The sequence below is a fragment of the Bombus terrestris genome, chromosome 5 (genome assembly GCF_910591885.1).
Source record: "Bombus terrestris chromosome 5, iyBomTerr1.2, whole genome shotgun sequence".
In the NCBI taxonomy this organism is placed as follows: Eukaryota; Metazoa; Arthropoda; class Insecta; order Hymenoptera; family Apidae; genus Bombus; species Bombus terrestris.
In genome coordinates, this window is record NC_063273.1 from 11,508,170 (window position 1) to 11,529,112 (window position 20,943).

Consider the following 20,943-nt stretch of genomic DNA (forward strand, 5'->3'; position numbering starts at 1 on the left):
AAATTTGTTATATATCTTATATTTTAGAATAAATAAAATTTAAAAAACTAAAAATTAATAAACGTATTAAAAAATATTATTTGAAACATGTTATATGATAAAAAGAAATATGATCATTAAAATGTATATAAAAGATATTATTTAATGAATTAACAAATTTAGATCAAAGAACTAGGACAATGCACAGAATACGAAAAATAAATCATTATACGTTGTTCTTATAATTAAATTATATAATAGGGTGTTTAATCTCGTTTTCTAAAAATTTTATTCATGTAAGGCGCCTTAACAGTAATATAAAAAGGTACACTTTTTCCATTTATACTTTATGATAAAAATAAAAGTGCATATTGTTATTGGAACAAGTACATACAGTATTATGCTGGTAAATAATACAACTAATCGCATATAAGATTCACAGGTTTAACAAGTTGCATAGGAGTCTCACTATGGAGAGGTAAGATAAGAGAATTTTTACAACGAACCAATCATCGAAGAACCTATTCAGGCGTAAATTTTTGTCCCTCGAACGTGACTCTTATCAAATAATAAATATACGTTATAACAATGAAATTTGAATCGTAATGTGAATTAGTATTTATACTGAGCGACACAGACAGTGAATTATTTTTTACCTTTCCATATTGAGATATAAAAGTTTCTTGTAATAGCAAAGTTTATCGAGTCATTAATATAATCATCATTAATACCTTGACTGCCGATTGTGGAACCATAATGTATTTTTTCGTTACAAAGGAACCAACGATACACCTCTATATTATTGTTATATATTATAATACATTCGATGATGTTGCGACAAGAGTTTTATATTGTAGCTTGAGCAAGCAACAATATAAATGACAAATCCCGATAAATCGACATTTGCTGCTTTAAAGATCGAAGCCGCTTACATTTAATTCGATACGAAATGTATCGAAGAGACATTGTTGCATGGCAGTCAATGTATTAATTGCAATTACATACACTTCAAACGAATCTATGGAATCTATATTTATAGCGCATCGCAATCATAGCATCATAATCATAGTAAGTTTCGTAACATAATGGTACATGATTACATTACTTATAAAATCGATTACAAATCAGACACATTCATTTCAAGTCGATATCATATAATATAATAATATTCTGACTTGCAATAGGGAGAAAAAAAATAATCGAATATATTCGTTAAATAAGTTCTTAAAGTTTCGATAAGAATATAAATTCAATACTTAAATTTAATGGACAAATACAATTCTTTAACAGAAATATAAAAAAAAGAAAGGAAAAACAAAGATTACTGTTGAAAGCAATTAAAGTATTCGTAAACATATTATAACATTAAAACTTTCAATATCAAATATAAATAATGCATTATTATGATAAAATACTCAAAAATAAGGTAATATATATTTTTTTATGTACTAAATCTTATACTTTAATTTGCTTTTATATTTTGAAATTTGATACTGCACGAAAAATACAGTGTATAATAACTTATCTCTTAAAGAGTATTTTATTCCGTAGAAAATATAAGTTTATTTATACATATAACGTTTCATGAAGGTTTATCAAGATTAAAGAAAAAATAAATCTCGATCACGAGAAATTAACATACTTTACAATACTGATACGCGGTACTTATTTGAAAAATGATTAACAGTACTCATTAAATTTACGATTCATAGAGATGCGTGTGACTATCTATTGTTTAAATTAGAGAATATATTGCCGAGATAAATGACATTTCAAGCAAATAAAGAACAAAATGATAATAAAATGTAAAATATGTGTGTTGTATGTGTTGTTAATAGAAAACAAGATGTTGAAACGCATAAAATTTTAAATAAAATTAATAAATTCGAAATTTTCGAAATATAATAAAAAAATGTAAAATTAAAAAAAATATATATATATAAAATTAATATTTACTATGATTTTGACAATTGCATTGTGCCGTTCGGAAAAGGAGTCTAATCTCTGTTGACTATGGACAGCTCGTATTATGGTAATTTCTTTTATACACATATTTTTTTAAAGTTCGCATTGTTCCACAAGTTTTTTTCGTTCAACGAACTTTCGCGAGACGCACGAAAAGTATAGAATTCGTTGGCCTTAGTCACTACGTTCCGTACAAAGATTTCATCGTAAACGGCTTTAAATTATTATTTACATTCACTAGCTCTCTTCGCTGACTAATTTTGATTTAGCCCTAGGACAGACTAGAAGGTGGATAGATCCTTATGTATAAATTATTAATTTTCGATGTACCGTTGTGAACTACTAATAAGATGTTTATAGCCTTGTACTGTAAGATACTCTTTACACAATATATAACATTATTTTATAACTCCATTCGCTAAGAAACATTGTGTAACTGAGATTAAAGAAGAAGCTATATTTATAACGAATCTTTATAAAAAAAAAATTATACATTTTAAAAAGTAAAATAATTTAATTTTTTAAAATATAAAATTTATAACAATTTTCTAAATAATCTCGTAAACATTTATAAAGTTGTACGTACGAAAATATACTCTTACAAGAAAACATTACATAAAGAAGGTTTCATATTTCTCTGCTTTCAATAAAAAACGATAAATAATATTCTACGTATTTATTTAAAAAACAATGAATAAAAGCTGCATTTAACTTTACCAAATATATAAAATTCTCGAAGTACATATCTTTTTACAAGTTTTACGCGTTAAAAAATTTACACAATTCTGAGCATCTTACAAATTACAATCATGTTTAACAATCTCTGTGTTCTTTTTTATTGTACGAAATACTACAACGATACGTCCTGGGCAGTCCTAGGGATAAATAAATTCGTAATTGACATAATCATTTTGCCATTCTGAAGCCTGCTCAGATTTAGATATGTAAAGAGAATGTACCGAACAGTAGTCACATAAGGATCGTTTAGTTAACGAATTAAAGAGTACCTATATTGTTTCATAGGTAACCGGAGAAATTTGAGCCTAATTTTATTTAACTTTAAATTTAGGTATATCCAAATAACAAGTAATCTTTAGTTTAGCAGTCTTTACACACATTCTTTTGTTTATGAAATTGACAACAAAAGCTAACAATAATGATAACACATTATGCAAGTACATGAAGGTTAAAAAGTGGAGCCTCATGAGTGTAGTCAAAAATAATAAGGCTAGCTTCTCTCTAAAGTAATTTCTTTTTCTGCTTATTAGTAAAAGTATGAAACTTTTTATTCACTATGATTAATACAATGTGTTTATATTAAAACATTTTTTCTTCTCCTCCGTTTAAGTGAAAATACCAACAGATGAAATACGCGGTTGATAAATTTTGTCTCTTTTCTTTAGAGCGCCTGCAAACTTAACGTTCACATTCATGTATTCTTACAGCAATGGGATAGATGTCATTTAGGTCCATAGCGAAAATAAATAAAAGAAAATCTTCTTAAGCTAGTAGATAGCAGATTAGTTTTGTATTGTATACTTGTTAACTAGCCAGTGCATCTTGTATATATCCTGACTCTCTCATTAACCTTCCTGTCTATTTAGCACACTTTGCCACGCATTCTAAGGCATGAACTTTCTAGTGAGCTGGATAAAAGAGAGCATAGACCAGTGTGCCAGGTACTTTATGTGTTAACATTTTTCACTGTTGTAGCTAGATACAATATAATATTAGAAAGTATATTACTATTGTATTTAAAAAACTGTTCTTCCCTGCTCTTGATCTTACATTTTATTAAGATCCTTATTCTTCAGACCATAACTATAAAATCGTTTGCAAAACGTTCTGTATTAGAAAGCAAAAAATAAATTGAACTTCTTGAGTGGCTATGTCTGCATATACTAAATAATAAGTTAAGCCATCACACGAATAACTCTTACAAAATTTTTTCTTTATATAGAGTGAATAGTTTGTTATACAAAGATATTTTTAACAATATTTGATATCCCTTTGATTATTCTTATTGTAAAAACATTTAATAGAGAAACGAATAACTGCTAATTATTAAAAATATATTTAAAGTATACACACACACACAAATACTACTACAAATTTAAATAATTAAATTTCAGAGTACTCCAAATACTTATAATATTCATACAATACGTACTTCGATAATACCATAAGCCTTAGCGTTATTCGTGGATGGCTTAATCAGGATTCTGATATTACAACACATGCATACTGTTATTTGTATAGAACGCAGATTATAAATTTCTTTACTATGATCCACGTTTATACAAAACCCTACACGCACACCCATACTGTGCCAAGTTAGGGAGCCAGGTGTATGCACATCTGATACCACACTGGCTAAAGCACATGTCGTTATTTGTTACTTTAATCAATGTTTAATTTTACCATTCGCCATATTTTTACTCATTATATTTCCACCTTATATCATTAGGTTCATTCTATCATACATCCGTCAACCTGTCATTGCATGCTGTATTGGTTGTACATATTCAGATAGTAAACTAACATAACACAAATTAAACCAAAAATTTTGCAGCCCTATGGTAATTTAGTTATTAAACAACAGAATATACTCTTGCAATTAACTTAACTTCCATAAGTTGCTTTATGACACTGAACACTATACTTGAACAAAGTGCTTGTTTTACTTTCAAAATAAAAACTTATCATCTAAGAGACATTACTATAAAAAGAAGCTATGCAAAAGTGCACATTTGTACACGTAATACAAAATAAACTATCATGACAATTAATTTACGCCTTTATCTTACATACGCGACCTTAAAAAAAAGGAGTAAAGAATGTACGTGAATAATTCTAAGAGAATATAATTCTAAAAAATAATGTACCATAGGGACACATTATTTTCGAGCTCCTCAGATAATAATAATTTCAATATTTTCAGCATATAAGTAATAATATAAAACAATACAAAATTTTAACAAGTTTTTCGTTCCAGTATGCAATCGAATAATTTCAGTGAAAGATCTAATGAAAAATTTATAAAGGGGTACCGATGTACATATCCAGGCACATGTACCCATTTTGTATCTGTATAATTTTGCTTTTTCCAACAATCAAATTTAATACTCTGACATTTGAATATTTATCCCTGTATACAAAACTAAAGTTGTTTAGCACATTTTAGCACTAAATTTAGAATACACAATTTTTATTAGTCTTTCTCCCTGTAGAACACAATGTTCATTCCTAAATGTCGTTTTTTTAGTTATCACAAATTATTGTTCCTCGTATTTATTATGGTTTGAAACATTAACGGAGCTCAGATGCTTTCAATATTTTGTATCAATGCAATTATAACTTTTTAATTACACATTCACGATGCCCGAACGTTGGGTCGCACTGAAAACAGGCTGCTTTTTCGGTAACTTTTCTTTGTTGGTATATGCTTTCATATCAAAGTAAACCACTTTCTACCCATGAGGTCATTCAAAAAAAATATATATATACCAATTGGGTTTGTGAACATTATTCTGTAAGGTAAAGAGCAGGACTATGGGTTTGGAGGAGGTGTAGTTGGTGTTGTATGCGAAGAGGGTGATGCACTGGCAACCATTGTTGGACTGGCTGGCTGTTGTAATGGCAGGAACGCTGATCCCAAGCTAGGTTTTAACTGGAATGCTACACACGGCTTTGGGCAATAGTCTAGTTTGCTCAAGTCTATCATGGGTCGCCTATACATACAAATATAACTGTTTCAATAATGCTAATATGTTAATATTCTTAAATAAGGAAGGGATGTTAATATTAACTAACTGAACTTCAACCTTAGTGAACTTAAGTTATTTTTAGCGGCAATACGAATATTATACATATTTAATTTGATGTAAGACATAAAATCTGATAGGAGTTACAAATTAATTATTATCATAATAGATTTTCTACAAATTATCCTAATTTAAAAAAAAACCGTGCATGACAATTACCTGGCATCCTCTACAAATTTGAGATTGACTTTCTCACAGCCATCAGGTGGTTCTCTTGCAAGGAACCTATTAATGTGAGGAGAGGTGCCAAGGCGCCCTTCTCTATCTTGTTCGGGGGTTGAGCCACGACTTCCACCTTAAAGATAAATTAGAACATCAGAATTAATAACCATATAAAAATAGTAAGCAAGCAACATTGTATATATCAATTGAAAAGTAAATATCTTTAATCCATGCTCTTAATAACTAAATTATATAATTCTTGTATTTATAAATTCATTCATATAAAAAATAAAAAATAATATAAATGTGTAATAGTTTTGTACACTAAAACTAAACTTCAATTCACTTTATTAACAGTAACATATCTGGATAGATTTGCGAAAGTTGTATAGATATTTTATATGATACTCGTGTATATACAATGTTAAGATTTAAGATACAATAGTCTCTATGTGGCAATTATGTATTAAACATAATTGCTACAAAATTAATACATAACTTAATAAATCTAAAAATTACATATATGATCAATTATCATGCAATAACATACTTCAAATGACATCATAGTGCTTCAATAATTATTTTTAAATAAGAACAGTTAAAAAAATATTGATTTAAAAAAGAATATATATATATAATCCTATATAAAACAAAATACTACATGCAAGCATCAATGCAATAATAAGAAATACATTTTATTAAAGATAGATTCGTTTACCATATAATGTCATAATGTATTGTGAACATTTAATTTGGCATTATTATTCTATGAAAACACATCAAATTTTTGATCAGTACAAAACATTAATTAATTGTGTAAAATCAGAAAATAATTCCAGGTGTAATATTAATGGTAACTGATTTTGGCATCCTATAAAATATATATAACTCATGCATATACTTCAGACTTAAAATATTGTGTGTACATATATATGTATATGTATACATATTTACGAAATAGTAAAAAATTTATAGATAGATGTATAAAATGTCAGTAACTATTTGAACAAGGGCATTCAAAAAAAAAAAAAAAAAAGAAGAAAACAAACATATTTGATTAAAAGGAATTTCATGAGAAATAAAAAGAATGTTTCCGCAAATATGCGCCAACCTTGTAAGAGATCGCTAGGCGGACGGGACGCATCCATAAGACCAGGAATCAGCGGAGACTCAGAATTCCTAGATGGAGGGCCTGTCTCAACAGGCACACACCATAGTTAGTCTGTTATTTATAGTGTTACCAGTAACCAGAAATACTTCACACATACATATATGTATATACTCTCATTTAAAAAACAAGAACATATAACTCTTTTTATATCTTTTAAATTACGAAAACATACTACTTGTATTATGAATACTAATAACAAACATTGCATATAATTATTAATCTGGTGGTGTTAAAGTTAACGTTTGGATTAGGTTCCCATAATTTTCAACATAAAACTTATCAAGTTCATATATATTTTCTAAAAACATTGACAACTACTTCATATATCTAAACACTATTAAATAATATAAAACAAAACATAAACTTACCTGAAGAATAAGAACTGGAGGGAAGGTCAGTAGCTGGCGTTTGTGTGTTCACACTACGAGTAGCCCTTAGTAGGTCTGCTAATGGCGCACGATGACCTTCCGGTGTAATTTGTTCACGATACCGTGCATACTATAAGAATAATTAAATTATTGTAAATAAGTTATATATTGTCATAAGGAATTATGTTTATACATCATCATAAATAGAAATGAACACGTGCTTTGTCTTCCACTGGATGATCAGGGTCACTAGGGTTAGCTGCAGATTTGAGAACCAATCCTTCAATTTCTTGATTTAATCCTTCAATAGAAGAACGCATTGGAGGCCTCATTGGTTTCACAGGGATATTCATAGGACTTGCCTTTGTACTCAAACCAAATTGATTGTCTAGATACAATAATAAAATATCAATCAATTTTAGAAACAAAGAGATTTGTTATGTGGAAATTTATTCTTCAATGAACTTACGTATAGATGTTTGTGAAGCAATACTGGGTAAAACTGTGTGATCTGCAGGAAAAGCTGGTGGTGGTCCACCTGGCATTATAAGTCCAAATGCTGCTGTTCGTTCTCTACTGCTGGTACCTTCTTTACTTGAACGTTGCAACCTATGTTATACATCTTTTGTTAGAACACATAGGTAAATGTCATAGTAGTATGTTGTATGCAAATTACAATATGACATTTAAAACTCATCATTATTGTAAAATTTGTCATTGTTATTTAGAAGATAAAAATAGAATAATTTCAATGATCTATACATACCGATGCCTGAAATACTTTTCTAGTTTTTCATCTGTAGTAGTTTGTTCTGTAGGATGACGGGTGTGTAATTTTCTTGGTTCATTGGACCATTCTTCTGTCTATAAAAACATAATTTTATTAGTTTGTAAATTATGCTGGCATGAAACACACAGAATGTTATTACATTGTACAATAGAGTAAAATATTTATAAAACTAGAACAATCAAACATACAAATACACATATTTAAAATACAATAAAATTTACCTGTGTAGATTTATCAACCAATAGAAGACTAGAGTGAATGTAATACGAATCACGAGGCCATTGTCCTTTCAAATAGATTGTATCTAGTGATGCTGTCCTTCGAATATTTTGGTTTCCACTTAAACTTTCGCTGCATCTTCCACTTAATGTTTTTGATTTTGCTGTTTATAAAAAAGATGTTAGATAAACATAACTTTTGCAGTTGGATGAAATCAAAGGTATATCACTGTTGTGTAAACATAAACCAGAACCGGACTATCAACAGTGTATTCGGTTACTGGATAAAATAAACAAAAATAAAAGCAAAATTTAAATAATGCAATAATAGGGTAAAGGAGGAATGAGTTTTTTAACTGTTTATTGTGGAACCGATCTAAAGCTATGTATTCGGTTACCGAATCAATCAATTTGAAAAATTATAAATCTATGATAAAAAGAAAAAAAGGAGATTAATTTGCTTTTTAATTGTTATCACATGTTAATGACTGTATTGTACATATAACTTAATATACCATATTTGTATATATATATAACAAAACATTCATCATTGCTCAGTCCATCGATACATATCATTACTTATTAGACACAATCAAAATCATAATGCACAATTTACATTTACAAATATATTACATTGTTTTATAACTGTAAATCAATATAAAATTCAACGTGCTAAATTATAATTAACGAATGTGTAAGTTAGAAAACGTTTAAAAATCATTGCATATTTTAGGATTATCATCAAAAATGATTACAGATTTAAGAAACATATATCAAAATCAAGATAATATAAATTTCTTCGTCACAATTACAATATTTACAACCGATTGTACGTATGACACGTACCTGACACAAACAAATTGTACCGAATCTCGTAAAAATAACATTAAAAATTGTTGCAATCAAGAAAAACAGAATGATACACTTGCAAATAGACGATCGATGAAAAATTGATGCATGGTACAATGACACAATAAACATTTATAATCGGCCGTGTTGTAACATTAAAATAAAAAGAAACAAGAAATAAAAAGTATTGGTTTAATTAAGGGGGAATATATAGTTGGGAGGGTATGGAAAACATAAAATGACAGACACAACAAAGTGTAGCGAGAGATAACAGTGTATAGTAAATACGTGAGGATGTGGAGCAGTGAGCGTAAATACCTTTGTAAGAGAGGGAACCGGGGCTTCGTTGTCCCGAGGAAGAAGTCTCCGGCGAGATGCGGGCCCGCCACGCACTCGCGTTTGTTGGCGATACAGTGGGACTGTTGCTGTTACTCTTCCTGAGACTGCTGCCTTGCCGGCCTTGTCGTAACAGCGAGCTTACGGGTAGAGTCGCGCGCATTGGGCCTTGCTTCGATGTCGAGCATGGCGAGGACTTTCGCATTCGCTGTGATCCCGACATTTTGTCATATAGGCAGCTGGCACTCAGGCCGTCGATGCTGGTGTATCTGATGGTACACTGTATTTCGAATATGCTCTGCTAAGGATGGGGCGCCGCGGGCACCGTTCAGGGCACGAGGCCTCCGAGCACCCGCGACTTTGTCGCGCACACGCGGCGACAGCAGCGGTAGTGCCGACAGTACCGAAGACAGATTTTCAGAATCGTTTTACAATCTTCGGCTAATCGGTGGCGGGCGAGATCTCATCAACGATAGTAGCAGCAACGACGACAATGGCGCGACGAATTCACTAGCAACTACGACAGGAGCGGTGGTAGCGGCGGCGCGACGACAATGCCCTACGCGTCTTGTCATTTGCAATGTTCTGCTGCTGCCTCGGCACGCACGTCACGTGATCGCCCGTCCCGGCTGGTCATTGGTGCAACGCTAGCCCGTGGAGCGTCGTACTACGCTCACCCGTGGGGGCCGCGTTCCATTCACTACCACCGTAGCACCGTACCTAGCGTCCTATCGCTATCTCACTCTAACCTTCTTTGAGTCTCTCTGTCTTATTCGCGCTTGTGCAGTGGCACTCAAATTCGCCCTTTCCTCGATTGCTTTGATCTCTTGTCCAAAATCTTATTTACCGGTTGTTCTCGATATCCACGAATCACTTCTCTTTTAACTAACGTCCATTACCCTACCAATCCACCAAGAAATAGACACTAATCGTTTTATATTCGTTTATTTTACCAAGAAATCACCTTTGAATCAAAATGATGTTTTGGTGTTCATGTACGACGTGCGCAACTCTGCTTATATACACCTGCACGACACACGTACAGACTAGTATGTAGCGTTTTACGTTTCACGTTATGTACGTAATGGAGGAGCACAAGCCGATGAATAGCGTGTGTGAATAACTTTCGTGTACGGAGCACGTACTAGCACAGGCGTAGTATCCAAGCTTACGTTTTTCAGCTACGGCGCGTGCACGCTACGTTCATTCGATACTCTCGCTGGGAGAAATCTCGAGATATAATCGTTTCAATTCGTTACTATCGAACCGATATTTACGCGCGAGCTTGATTTCAATGTTATTGATAATACCAAATTTTTATGATCTCTCTGGCTACAAAAATCCTATTTCTTTACTTTATTTACTTTCGTTACTTTTATGTCTTTTGTACAAAATTTTCGAGGGCAAACGAGATACTTTTCCTGTTGAATGATTCCGTATCTTCTATACAACTTTTTATAAAAATTAGTGAGATAGAGAATATTGGTGCGTTAAAATTGTTCTTCATTTTTAACAGTTGGGTTTAAAAAATTATATTTCTTATGAATTAAGCTCGTATATTTATTTACAATATATTATACATTAAACTATGCAGTTTCATTACATTGTTTTTTTAAGTGTTACTATTGATAACATATGACTAGATTAAATAATATCCAAGATTCCAAAACTTTTAAACATCAGTCAAAACTTTTAGTACATTAGTAAATGTGAAAATAAAAAGTAAATATTCTAAACATATTTTGACCTGGCATAAGGCTTCTTTCATGTGTTGCATCTGTAAATGTGAAGATAAAGGTAAAGCAAATGTGTATATGTATGTGCAGGCATTAACTTGTATATATTATTTATGTCTTGCACTTAAAACACAATAAGAACTATAAAATTATTATTTTGATATTTAACTTAAAAAGACAGTAAAATTATGATCTAAATATATGTATAAGCATATTGAATCTATGATCCAACTTAAACTATTAAGCTTTAAGTCACTTGTCATATGTTGTCAGCATAAAAGTATTAAAATTAAAATTTTATGTTGTAACATGTATTTGCATGGAAATTTGTTTAATAAAGGCACTGCCATGCTCCTCGCTAAAAGCTAATGACATAATGTACTTATAATTAATTATACCTTTCTATATGTATAAATATTCATACATATAAAATATGTATGCATATGTATACAATTTTTGTAAGTAATGCTGAATCACTCTGCAAAATAGTTTTAGGAATGCTGTACATCAATTCCAAAAATAATTATGTCAAATTATAATATCTTATAATTCACAAAGAAATTTTGTATTATAATAGTGTGCTAATGCTAATAGTAAAACAAAAAATATATTTAAATAGTAATAAAAGAGTAAATATTTTGTACATTTTATGTATGCACCAATTGTTGGAAATTATGTACTTTAATTAACAGAATCTTAAAGCATTATTAAGGAAAGCATAATTACAAAATGATGTGAAAAATACAAGTATAATGATCAAATTAACAAACATGAAATAGTGAAATGTTATACATTATACAAATATTTATCTGTTATAACAATATTATTATTATATTAATTATACTAGTTTGTTTCTTAGTAACTGAACACAACACTGACGTGTTTTAATTCATACATCAGTCCATCTTAGTCTACACATGTTATTACTTCTTTCTTTAATTACTAATAGTGACGAAAAGGACCGCAAAATATTAAACATAATAAATCGATATAAGAGCTAAAATAAGATTAAATTTCAAGCTTTAAAGATTTTAATTTTCTTTAGCACTTTTCTATCACTTTAATCGCTTTTATTACAAATTTATTCAAAGTTCAAAATTTTAAGTACTGTTCAAATATTTTTGTGAATAAAAAAATTGTGTTGTGATATAAAAAAATAGATACGCCAATTATTTATAGTAAGTATATCATGAAAGTGATATCATTTATAAATGTGTAAATTATTGCTAGTAATAATAGCAATAGCAATAATTTACATATATATAAATAAATTATATATATTCATAATTTTATATTTTATACAAAATTTAAGATAAGTTTATACAAATAAAGTATATTGTTTCAATTTTTAATAATACTGGAAAAATATTGGCATGCATCTTAATTTATCTTTATTTTCTTATCTACTTATAATACACTAATTATTTCTTATATGGATTCATAAAAAAAGCCATGTATTTCTAAATTAAAAGTTTTAATGAGTATGTAAATCAGAGTAGGAAATGCTTTGAATGATAATAAAAACTAAATGGATTATCTAATGTTCATTGAGAATAATTAATAAATCTGTATAAAATAAATGATTTAAATACTGTGTTAAACATACTAAATGTAATTGGTTTAAAATAATTTTTCATAATGATATTGCCTTTAAGACATTTTCATACAAAAGCACTTACATATTTTTAAGTATAAAAGAATAACATGTAAATACTTTTCATTAATTTAATATTCACAAAATAAGATTTTATTCTTATTACAAAAATCTAGAATGCCATAAAAAAGGACATATAGAATGTAAGACGGATTCAGTGGAAATGAAAGAAATATCACTTATAAATAAAAAAAAAGAAATTAACGGAAAAGTTCCTAGTTTTATTACACACTTTAATCTTATGATGAGCGTCGTCTTTGTTACTTGTCAAAAGTAATTACAAAATCATTTTTCACTAGTTGTGAAATTATTAATTTTTGCTATTTTTCATTCAACATTAATGGCATTAATAAATATAAATGATCTGCTTTTTTAAACAGAATCAAATATAGGAGATAAAAGATTCTATTCAAAAATTTCTACAATATCTCAAGTCTTGTGAATAAGCGGAATTCTTTCGTTTAACGTTTAAATTAACTTGCCGTAAATAAAATTCTTTAAATATAAATTTCAATAATCTACTATTGCATTTATACACATACATTTCTATGAAATAAATGGACTTTAATGATAACTGTTATGAATTTAGACTATGGCAGTGTAAAATATGTATTACAATATGTCTCAACATCAACTAAGGTAAACATCAAAAAATAAAAAAAAAAATCATATTTATTACTTTTTAGTATAAAAAATTAAATTAGTAAACATGACACGAAACACTATAAATTGCATTATGCTAATCAAGTCTGTTTTATTGTAGGAAAACAATTTACGTCGTAAAATCTAAAATATAAATAAATTAATATTGTTTCATACGAGTATTACACACATAGATTGATATGTAACACTTATATTATTAAATATCACCAATATATATATATATATATATATATATATATATATATAAATTATTTTGATTGATCCAACTCTATAACTTTAAAAGACAGTAGATGAAAAACTTCAGAAATATAGATATTAAACTGATACATAAAATTATTTAAAAAAAAGTCTTTTAGAGAAGCAAATAATTTAAGCTACATTAAATATATATTTGGTATATGTCTGCGATGAATGAATTAGTTTTGTTGGACATACAACAAATTTGATACTTGAAACTCAACTGTTTTTACCAGTATCTATATTTTTTTATACAATCATTTCCCAAGTCTACAACTACTAAGTGATTGTCAGGTAGTACCGCAATACCTGAAGGACGTCGTAGTTTTGAACTATGCGAATCAATTTCAGTTAAAATATTACCTCCTCCTAACTTTAAAACTTGAATTATACTGCGACCTTTATCGGTGCGAGTTCCAAGTATTCTGCCTTCTGCATCAACAGCAAGGCCTCCATAAGTACCTCTTCCTGCAACACGCGATAGGTGTCAAATATGACAGTTAATTCATAAGAATGACATAGAATTATAATTTACCTTTGCCTTCTGAATAAATTTCCTCAGAAAAATCTCCTTTAGCGGAAAATACTTGTATACGACTATCAGCAACTACGATTTCACCATTAGGTCCAACAGTTACAGAAGTAATCAATTTGAATGTACTTCTTTTTCCAACCTATTAAATAATATTAAAAATACATATATATAATATCGAGTATAATAAACACAGAGAAACATTAAAAGTAATAACGAATTTAAAGAACTAAATACTATCTAACCTGAAAGAGAATTTTGCCATCAGAATCAAATACAAAAACACAACTTTGACCATTATCTGCAACAAGTATATGACCATAACTTTTATCTACTGCAACATCAATGGGTTCCTACAGAACAAAATTAATAATATGATGAATAATTAAACAAGCAGCAGACTTCAAAAAATATTTTAAAAATAGACAATACTAACTTGAAATGCATTATGGGAAAAAGATTTAATAGTGTCTCCTAGAGAACTCATTTCAGTTACTCTTCTCGTTCTCCAATTGACAACAACAATACCTTGTTGAGAAATACCAATTCCTGTACAACTACGTCCTTCAAGACCTTCGTTAATTATATGCCTTTGAAACTCCAAATCACAATTGAGTACCTAAAAAATGTAACATTATTTATAATACAACTGGGATATTTATCATTCTAAATACATTATAACTTTAAATATACCTTTATACGTGAATTCCCAGTGTCTAAAATATATATCATGCCATCATCATCAACAGCAACTGCAACTGGTTGATGAAATTCGTCTTTTCCAATTCCTCGTCTTCCATATATTTTAATAGGTTCATTATGTTCAGTTGCATCAAAAAATAAAGGATAATCTTTAATAGGCCGCTCGAAAACTGACAACTTTAAGATATAGCGGCTTGCAGATGGAGGTCGAAACAATACTTCGTATGTACCATTTTCTAAATCTACAATTTCAGTATCAATATTGGAACTTTGGTTTTCTGAATGGATACTATCTGCTAAGGTTAATTCTGCAGTAATAAGATCTCCTCCAACATTTCTAGGATGTCCATGATAGTCAATAGTTTCTACTATTACAGCTGCTTGCAGTTTCGCTATGGCGGGGTCTTTTAACCGGGCTCTGCATAACCCTGTTATAAAATATAAGTTACCACTATAAGTAATAATTCTTTCTCATGAACTGTAAGTTAAAAATATAAAGCAATAACGCTTGCATAATAATAAATAACAAGTTTGAAGCAGGTACTTTACTGTATTATCAATCCTCAGGGTACCTGGCAATGTTGTACTAGAACGTACTCTTCCCAAGTTATTAAGAGCTTCCTCTAATTGAGAAAGAGCATTATTGTGATTAAATTCAAAAGTTATAAAAGCATTTTCTTTAGGTTCACTAAGTGCTGATGCCGCATCGAGTTGGTCTGATAAACTACCAATTCTTTGTGTAATATTTCGAACTTCAACCTTTAAGAATTATACACATATTTATTATACATGCAATATGAACTTATTAATGATACTATACCTGATATTGTAAGCCTTCACATTCTCGTTGCACTTTATTTTTTTCAGCTTCTATCAGAGAATGTTGTTCCTCTAACACATGTTTCTTATCTCTTGCAGCAGCAGTAACAGCTGCTTGTAATTCTGAACGTCTCCTTTCAATTTTTGATATAATTTCAGCAAATTCAGTATCTACGGCACTCAAACACCTCTCTGTTGAAGCTTCCAAACGTTGTAATTCTGTATTCACAGAATCTTGAGCTTGTGTTAACTAGAACAAGCAAAATACTATTTATAAATACAATAATATTCTATGGTTAATAAATCTCAACTCGTGAAAAAGATATACTATTACCTTGGATATACATTCATTGGCTTTGTAGAGCAAGATCTCAGACATCCTCTTTATTGCAATACTAAATGGTATGATAGTATGCTCAGTACATCCTGGAGATGTTCCTGCATGATTACCACCTGTACATACTGTACAAAATACTGTATCGCATGTTTCACAAAATAACAATTCTTGATTTATGTGGACTGAACATTTTGGAATAACCTGTAATATCAATAAAAATTTTACATAATATGCTCAGTAACATATAAAGCGAAGTTATATAAAAAATATTGTTTCAAACCTCCCGTCTTTGTCTGGACATGAGATCAAGTAATTGGTTCACTAGGAAACTAGGTGGTAAAGCAGCTACTCCACCACGAGGAATTGTTATTAATTCTCTGCAAATAGGACATCGAAAGGCACCGGTCTCGCGAGTCTGAGACGCAGCAATTCTTGTTAAGCAGTGTAAACATACCTGTAAGTATGAACAAACAGCTAATATACTATCTCATTACATTAAAAGCTTACTATTTAATAAATATAAATAATATTAATATGACATTTACCGTATGTGAACATGGTAATAATTTAGGAGTATGTTCTCCACCATCATAAACACAAAGACATGTGCCACATGTTAAAAAACTTTCATTAAAATCTTCATAGTTTATACTAACTGTTTCCACGAGCATAGAGCTCATACTAACCATCCTCTCCCCTAGCCGTGTCCTGCAAAAAATTAAATATTTTTATTTACTTTATAGTAAATAAAGAAGCTTGTCCTTATAAAGAAATTTCACATGCAATTGTAATATTTAAAATATATTTGAATAAAACATTATTCTTTATATACATATGTGATCTTGAAAAATATAAAAAAGATTAATAATATTATTGAAGAATACTGATTTATTCATTTATTAATATATCAGGCATTACACATAATAAGAAATATGGGATATTATCGCTACAATGTATTTAAATATAAAAAGTTATTTAAATAACATAATAAATTTATATATATAAAGCAACTTTTTATATGTATATAACAATTGATTTCAATATATGATACATATTTAATTGTTATGACAGTATCACTTTCTATCTGTTTATAATTCCTTAAAAATAAAAATTATATAGGGTGTCGGAAAAGTTTACCGATTTATCAATCGTGATCAAGTAGTGCATTTTGACATTCGCAGTCCACTTTGGTCTTTTGACCATAGCAAGTGATTAAGTATAAAAGAAATTCCATAATATCAAGAGTATTAAAACAAATTATTCGTAAAAACATTTGTTTAATAATAAACTCACTGTATAGCTAAACGCAGTGCCTCCATAATGGAGTTAGCCCTGTCGTTGCTTTAAGAAATATATACATCCGTTACATTACACACATTTTAGCGGAGTGTCGGTGCACGCTTAGAATATACTTCTTTTTTTTTCGTATAAATTTTTATTATCAGATGAACAGAATAACACAAACAGCTTCGTCAAATAACTTTCGTGTAAATCGCATCTTTTAATTCCTACTATGCTAGCGAATTTAAATATCAAAATATGTGCACATATCAACAACAAAATATCGTGTTTTTAAGAGGCATCAAAGTAAGGAACTTTCTACGTGTAATTTTTTTTTATATCTACAATATTCTCAGGCAAAATGACACAATGCATTGTTCTTAGCTTTTTAATTAATATCTATTGCTTCGAATAAAACGCACGTTCGCGCAAAATGTTGTCAATAAACACAACACTTCTTTCACAATTTCTTCCTCGCAAAGGAGCCACAGAGTACAAAGCATATGCCGATGGGAACTCTTTGTCTATCTTTCTTTCGAAATACCTATTGTCCTCGAGACGGGAATTGTTACTAAGATGAATTTTTGTATTCTGAACAACTTGTTACAAATGTAATTCGTAAATGATATTAAAAGCCAAATGCAAAGGACAATCCTGAACTCAACAATGTTGAAGTTTAAACTTATTTTTACTTCACTTTTGAAATTGTTTATTTTTGCAAATATTTGATGTCATTTCGAATGTTTGTCCTATTGTGCGTCACTATCACTCGCAATATATTTGCCGAATCACATACGTGCCTAGTCCGTTCAAATGGCAGTAATAATACTGTCGAAATTCGTTAGTGTTCTGTCGCATTTTTCCAAACAAATACAAACACGGACAACAACGAACCGCATCAGCTGCGGAGCGCAGCGACTCACGTTTTACAGCTGCGCACGTTCTCGCCTGCATCCACAGCCGGCAGCACTACCAGGGACGAAATAATACGTATACTATGCGGGTGCCCGCGGCTACGACCTACCAACATGCCATTTCTTTCTTTCGTCGTTTATGTTTCTGCGAGAATTCCTTCGGCCGATATACCACCATCTTCGTGAAACGTTTAAAAACAATAATTTCAAACGGATTTGATCGATTCGAATCGTATCACGATTTCCAATAATTTTCTGTTTATAAGTAGATTGAATAGATAAATGGATTTTTACGAAGAATTTTTGTCGCGAATACTAGTGAATAAATAACACTGACAAATGCTTTATTTTTCGTATGTGAATTTTTTAATACATTATAATCTACGTGGAACGATTAAGCGTAGCGTTTACGATGCACAAAATAAAAGTTGTTTTGTTCTGAGATAATATTCAATTCGAAGAGTTTGTTATACGCGCCGCGTCATACGTCCCTGAGTATTGGCGTACCATCAAGCGTTTGCCACGAGAGCGAGAAGAAATATATAGGAGAAAGCGATGATAAAGAAAGAGAGATACACGCGTCTGCTGAAGGGTAAAGAGACGCACAACACCAACGGCGATACAAAGACGGAGAAATGCCTGGTATGCTTGTGCGAGGTACACGGCCACATAGCTGGCTGAATTGTCTACTGCGCAGTCGCCCGTTAAAAGGTGTAGCGTCTGATGTGTGTATGCTTTGCTTACTTACATGCACTTGCTACAGCCGGCCCTCGGACAGCTGTGTGTTTCCTATAGTCACGAATTTCATGTTTTCAGAAACTCTCATCTATATGCAGCATTACATTCACCTTATAATATATTTAGAACCTGTTTCTTAAGTTTTCACGATTTCAGTCATACGATAACTTTATCTGATTAGAAACTTCTTTTATTGAAAAATAAAATTTATTGAATGAGAGTTAGAAACTAAAATGATAAAAAGGTAGATAAATTTCATCGTTCAAGTTCAATTGTATCGTTCTATTAATTTTTACGAAGGGGCTAAGAAAAATAAAATACGAAGAGAAGATATTTATGTAAGTTTGTTTCTTGAAAATTTTCTCATTTTACATTTTACAAAGATTGTCAACTTGTTTAAAAACAAAAATTAATATATATCATGTAGCGTTTCAAAAAGGACCATATTTTTATTTTACCATTTTTATCAACCCCTAAAATGCGAGTGACATACTATAATAGATACACATAAATTCTATAAAACTTTATATTGTAGATGTTTACGCGTCTCTTAAGAAAGTTCGTCACATACTTACATGAATGGACAGCAGCTCATGAAGCTTCCTTTGATAAACTCAGATAAGTTATTTTTATACAAGCAATGTATTGGCGCGATATATTATTTATGGCGTCCTAAGGATCTTACACAGGCGTGATATGCACACTAATAAAGCACCATGATACAGCGATTCAAGTACGGCAGGATCTTCAATATCGTACGACTGTTTACAACAACATTTCCTAGCAAGCTATGTTCAAATGTTCAGTGTCGGATTTTTTATCACGAATAGAAGGTGCCGAGACATAATAAAACATTTATATATCCTTTTTAGTTTCAAAAGAATTGTACGATGTCAGGAGTTAAAGGCGTGCACATTGATATCGATAAACATATGCGTTTGCAGATTTTATTTAATACTCGTTCTCACACTTTGTAAATGTAAACAATGAAATCGATGAATATAGATATAAATGCATCTCCGATACATGTCACGAGCCGAAACTGATTAGTGTCTAGTCACTTTTTGGCTAATAGCGAATAGGCAACGTGACATAATTTTTATCAGTATATCAATCTTCATCAATTTTCTGGTCAATGAATATCGCGATTTCGACAATCGTTTTGCGTATATACAAATTTTTGTCTTGTACACACTCGATACTTTAGCACGCAGATTATTGAATTATCTTGTTAACAATGTCCGAACGGTTTGCAGTTACTACAGAGCTTTTACGTAGTTAATTAATAAAAGTGCCAGATCAACATTCATTATTTTTTCCCACTACAAACATCGAAGGTTTTGCCACTCTTAACACAATCCCCCGTGTACAGTTTCCATCGCGGTCATATTTCTCTTCTGCAAACTACTAGAATGACGTTCTTAAGACGAAAGACAAGGATGGCGATATCGATTTCAGACAATGTACGTTAAGCTCCAGCAGGTGGCACGGCCACCGGTCCTCGTCTTTCACGGCACTCTGTTTTTCTCACAAAATCACACGGACAGGCACAGGCAATGAGAAATTCGCGAGACACGAGAAACAGGGGATGAAAGCACACCCTCGAAACTGTCCTTGCTTGATGGCGCGTGCGCGGCGTGATTTAGGTCATACGTTTCATTACAGATA

The 20,943-nt window shown here is 30.6% G+C and overlaps 2 protein-coding genes across 7 annotated transcripts; both read right to left on the reverse strand.

Annotated features, from left to right (window-relative positions):
• Positions 1-249: 249 nt before the first annotated feature.
• LOC100649196 (protein FAM117B) lies at positions 250-10,860 on the reverse strand. Of its 2 annotated transcripts, XM_003402962.4 has the most exons (9): positions 9,645-10,860; positions 8,481-8,641; positions 8,236-8,333; positions 7,939-8,078; positions 7,691-7,857; positions 7,470-7,599; positions 7,042-7,122; positions 5,928-6,063; positions 250-5,675 (listed from the first exon to the last, which is right to left on the reverse strand). In XM_003402962.4, the coding sequence occupies exons 1-9, from the start codon at positions 9,883-9,885 to the stop codon at positions 5,495-5,497; spliced, it is 1,335 nt and encodes a 444-aa protein (XP_003403010.1). In that variant the 5' UTR covers positions 9,886-10,860; the 3' UTR covers positions 250-5,494. The 2 variants fall into 2 exon arrangements, with proteins under 2 accessions (XP_003403010.1, XP_003403009.1); XM_003402961.4 differs by lacking the exon at positions 7,042-7,122.
• A 1,385-nt stretch (positions 10,861-12,245) lies between these two features.
• Positions 12,246-20,822, reverse strand: LOC100645486 (tripartite motif-containing protein 2). Of its 5 annotated transcripts, XM_048405928.1 has the most exons (12): positions 19,851-20,822; positions 19,286-19,326; positions 16,888-17,050; positions 16,623-16,796; positions 16,340-16,543; positions 16,007-16,255; positions 15,759-15,945; positions 15,178-15,614; positions 14,921-15,103; positions 14,730-14,837; positions 14,488-14,626; positions 12,246-14,420 (listed from the first exon to the last, which is right to left on the reverse strand). In XM_048405928.1, coding segments are annotated over exons 2-12 (2,085 nt in total). In that variant the 5' UTR covers positions 19,288-19,326; positions 19,851-20,822; the 3' UTR covers positions 12,246-14,181. The 5 variants fall into 5 exon arrangements, with proteins under 5 accessions (XP_048261885.1, XP_012163754.1, XP_048261884.1 ...); XM_012308364.3 differs by lacking the exon at positions 19,286-19,326 and having other exon boundaries at positions 19,851-20,821; XM_048405927.1 differs by lacking the exons at positions 19,286-19,326; positions 19,851-20,822 and adding an exon at positions 18,547-19,276.
• Between the last annotated feature and the right edge of the window lie 121 nt (positions 20,823-20,943).